This window comes from Gavialis gangeticus, unplaced genomic scaffold (genome assembly GCF_001723915.1).
Source record: "Gavialis gangeticus isolate Ggan-Ray unplaced genomic scaffold, GavGan_comp1, whole genome shotgun sequence".
Taxonomy (NCBI): Eukaryota; Metazoa; Chordata; order Crocodylia; family Gavialidae; genus Gavialis; species Gavialis gangeticus.
In genome coordinates, this window is record NW_017729009.1 from 17,400,830 (window position 1) to 17,404,175 (window position 3,346).

Here is a 3,346-nt window from a genome sequence, read left to right on the forward strand (position 1 = left end):
CATGGCGATGGGGACGCCGCCGGCGGGCCAGTGCCTGCCGGAGCCAGCGCTGCGGGGCCCGCGGCGCAGCCCCAGCTACTTGTCGGGGCTGCGGGCCGACGAGGTGCGGCCGCCGAGCAACTGCGACCCGGATCTGCGGCCCATCATGCGCCGCCGAGCGCGCTCCTTGCCCACGTCCCCCGAGCGGCGGAAGCGGGGCGCGGCGCAGTGCCCGGTGCCGGGCTGCCGCAGCCGCATGAACCGGGTGCGGTTCGCCGACGCCTTGGGCCTGGAGCTGGCCCAAGTGAAGGTCTTCCAGAGCGGCGAGGACCCCTCCGTGCCCCTGCACGTGCTGTCCCGGCTTTCCATCAACTCCGCGCTGTGCTGCAGCAGCTTGGACCTGGAGTTCGCCATGCAGTGCCTGGTGCCCGACTTCCCGCTGCCGGCCGACACCGCCGACTTCGCCACCCGGCTCCAGCGCCAGCGCGTGTGCCTGGAGCGCGTGAGCAGCTCGGACCTGGGGCTGGGCGGCACTGTGCGCGTCCTCAACGTGGCGTTCGAGAAGCAGGTGTCGGTGCGCTACACCTTCAACCGGTGGCAGAGCCTGCACGAGGTGTGCGCCCGCTGGCACAGCGGCATCGCCGAGGCGGACGGGCTGGGTCCCGCCGACATCTTCACGTTCTTCCTCCCGGTGCCTCCTTTCCTCCTGCGGCCCTGCTCCGTGGTTCAGTTGGCGGTGCGGTACCGAGTTGACGGGCACGAGTACTGGGATAACAACGAAGGCCAGAACTACAGTTTCACCTGCAGGAGCCACCCACTCAAGATGCCTCGGGAGTGTGAAGAGAGCTGGATCCACTTCATCTAAGAGAACCCAAGGAGCCGCGCAGCGCCACCCTCTCCTATGGCAGATGAGGTTCTTTGGGGCAGTCCAATATCCTAGACCAATGCAGCTGCGATCTACGCCCCCGTCCTCTCCTGTGGCACCGTGGGAAGCCTGCTGAAACCTGTGGCACCATTCAGAGATGTTTTAAAATAAGAAAATAACGAGACCTCCGTGCAAAGTTCTTCTTGGGTGTTAAAAAGCTGCCTGCCATCTCACGCGATTCAAAGAGAGCTCTCACCATGTCAAGGCGATGTTGGCTCAACGGGGCGCTGCCAGATTTAAAGCTATAACGTCTAAAAGCAAAATGGAGTTCTTGGGAAATACTATAGATTGCGCAGGCAGAACTTTTTAAACTAATGTTTCATAATTTTAACAGCCTTTCTTTTTTGCACTTCAGTGGGAAATAGACTGTATTAGTTTGTCGTTTTGTTAGGATGCCACTTATTACACACTGGTTCTTGGGCATTATGCCACAGATGTAAAGTCTAGGATGCAGGTGCTGCAAGGGAATGTTTATATTTATTCAGGTCCATTTTTATTAATATTTAAAATGCATTTAATATTTCTATTGGTTTTCATTATTTTTAGCAACCACTGGCTATTAGATGGATACTATCTGACGGCCCTAAAAAATAAGCTGTTAACTTGGTGCCTTTTCTTAACTGCAGTGCATGTTATAGATGCAGTCAAAGGGACTGTTAACCACAGTGTAGTGTTTGTTAAACCGTGAGGCTGCCCTTTGTGGGGAAGTTCTTTTTTTTTCTATGCGACATACACATGGGTCTCTGGAAAAAGAAACAAAAGATGTGTGTTTCCCTTTTTGAATAACTGCTCTTACTAAGTAAATCCATAGCAGTGTTGCACTTCTTCCTGAAGAGAGAGCACTTCTGCTGTCCGTTCCACCTGAAGATAACCTGATGATAAAAGAGAAGTGCTACTGAATTAAGCCTCTCAACTCCTGTGGGAGACTAGTAACTATGCTATAAGTGAGGAAACAGATTTGAGATGCTAAATACCGAGGCCGTACGGTAACCAGGGCCATAGGACAGAATCCAAAAGTTCTGGTGCTTACATCTCTGTTGCAGTCTCCTCACTCTGTGGCAGTAGTGTCTTGAACCCTATAATTACCTGTTTTTACTCAGTTAAACAAATGCCCTGGCTCCTCCTGCTCCAGCACAATGTGGTGGCTTCCAGGAGGGATGAAGGCATGGCCAGTGCCACTGTGGATCCACTAGTAAGAGTCTCTCTTACACAGGAGTGGGGGGATGGCCTCTCCCATACACAGCTTTTTGCACTGCCTCTAGTGGGGTGAGGATTGAGTCCTGTACAGTTTTGGCAACACACAGGCTTAAATTCAGATAAGGGAAGACAATGCCTCCTACAGTGAAAATGCCTGAAAAGCTGTATTTATTTTGCATAGGTTGCCTGAATCTTCGGAAGTAACTAGTGCCTTGAGTGCCTGAGTTTTATAGTGTTCAGTTGCCTGAGTTTTATAGAGTTTTATAACCATCTGTTAAAATGACATTTTTTTCCAGGATGCAGATGCTTAGCACTTCCTGAAAAATAGTTTATCAAGAAGGACAACAGGTATTCAGGCATCTAAACCACTAATGGCTTTTGAAAAGCAACATGAATAGTCTACCGTGTGCTAGTACGCACACACCTAAGCTACAATGTACAGCCTCATGCCTTCAAACACCTAAAAGGTATGAGATATCCAGCAACCTAAAGTGTTACTGCTTTTGTTTAAAAAGCTTTGGCAAAGTAATAATGAACATAACTCTTAAAATGCATACATAAGAAAACTAAGGGAGTGGACAGTGCAGCAGCAAGTTTAAGGGACAATGAGTTTAAAATTCTTTTTTCATAGAATCATAGAAGTAGGGTCGGAAGTGACCTTGTAGATCTTCAAGTCCGACCCCCTGCCTGACCAGGATTAAAAACTGGGCTCAAATGATTCCAGCCAGGTAGGCATCAAGCCTCCTCTTAAAGACCCCCAGGGTAGGAGCCAGCACCACTTCCCTTGGAAGTTGGTTCCAGAACCTTTTTAACAGTACCTTCTAGTTCTTAAAGTCTGCAGGTAGCTTTAGGGATTCATCACTTACAGGTCTCAGGTGTCAGCCAGAAGCTGAAACGGATATGTGATGTTTCCTACTCTCAGCACTATTCAAAACATTTAAATCCTGAATTGGGAGCTGTCTAGTTGATACATTAACACTAGGCTTAACTGGTAGAAACTGCAGAGTGGCAATCAGAAAATCTAAGTTCTGTTCCCAACCATTCTGCTGTTTTCTGTGAGATGGGGCAAGCCACTCATATTCTCCGCAATCTGTTTCTCAGTATAAGTTGTATATTAAATAATTCTTGTAATGGGTCAACAACATATGGCCCGCAGGCCAGATCAAGCCCATGGAGTTAGAGAGCTTTGTGTGTGTCCATGGCTACACTGGGGCTGGGCAGCTTCCAGTTGTGCTTGCGCTGCCG

At 49.7% G+C, this 3,346-nt stretch overlaps 1 protein-coding gene across 1 annotated transcript; it reads left to right on the forward strand.

Moving 5' to 3' along the window:
* The first annotated feature begins 1 nt into the window (after nt 1).
* On the forward strand, nt 2-2,727 carry PPP1R3D (protein phosphatase 1 regulatory subunit 3D). The gene has a single exon (XM_019509760.1). It carries the CDS (start codon nt 2-4, stop codon nt 842-844), a length of 843 nt encoding a protein of 280 aa, XP_019365305.1. The 3' UTR covers nt 845-2,727.
* The last annotated feature ends 619 nt before the right edge of the window (nt 2,728-3,346 follow it).

Excerpts from the sequence above, each read along its gene's own strand:
- PPP1R3D (XM_019509760.1), top strand. The coding sequence starts at position 2 with ATGGCGATGGGGACGCCGCCGGCGGGCCAGTGCCTGCCGGAGCCAGCG.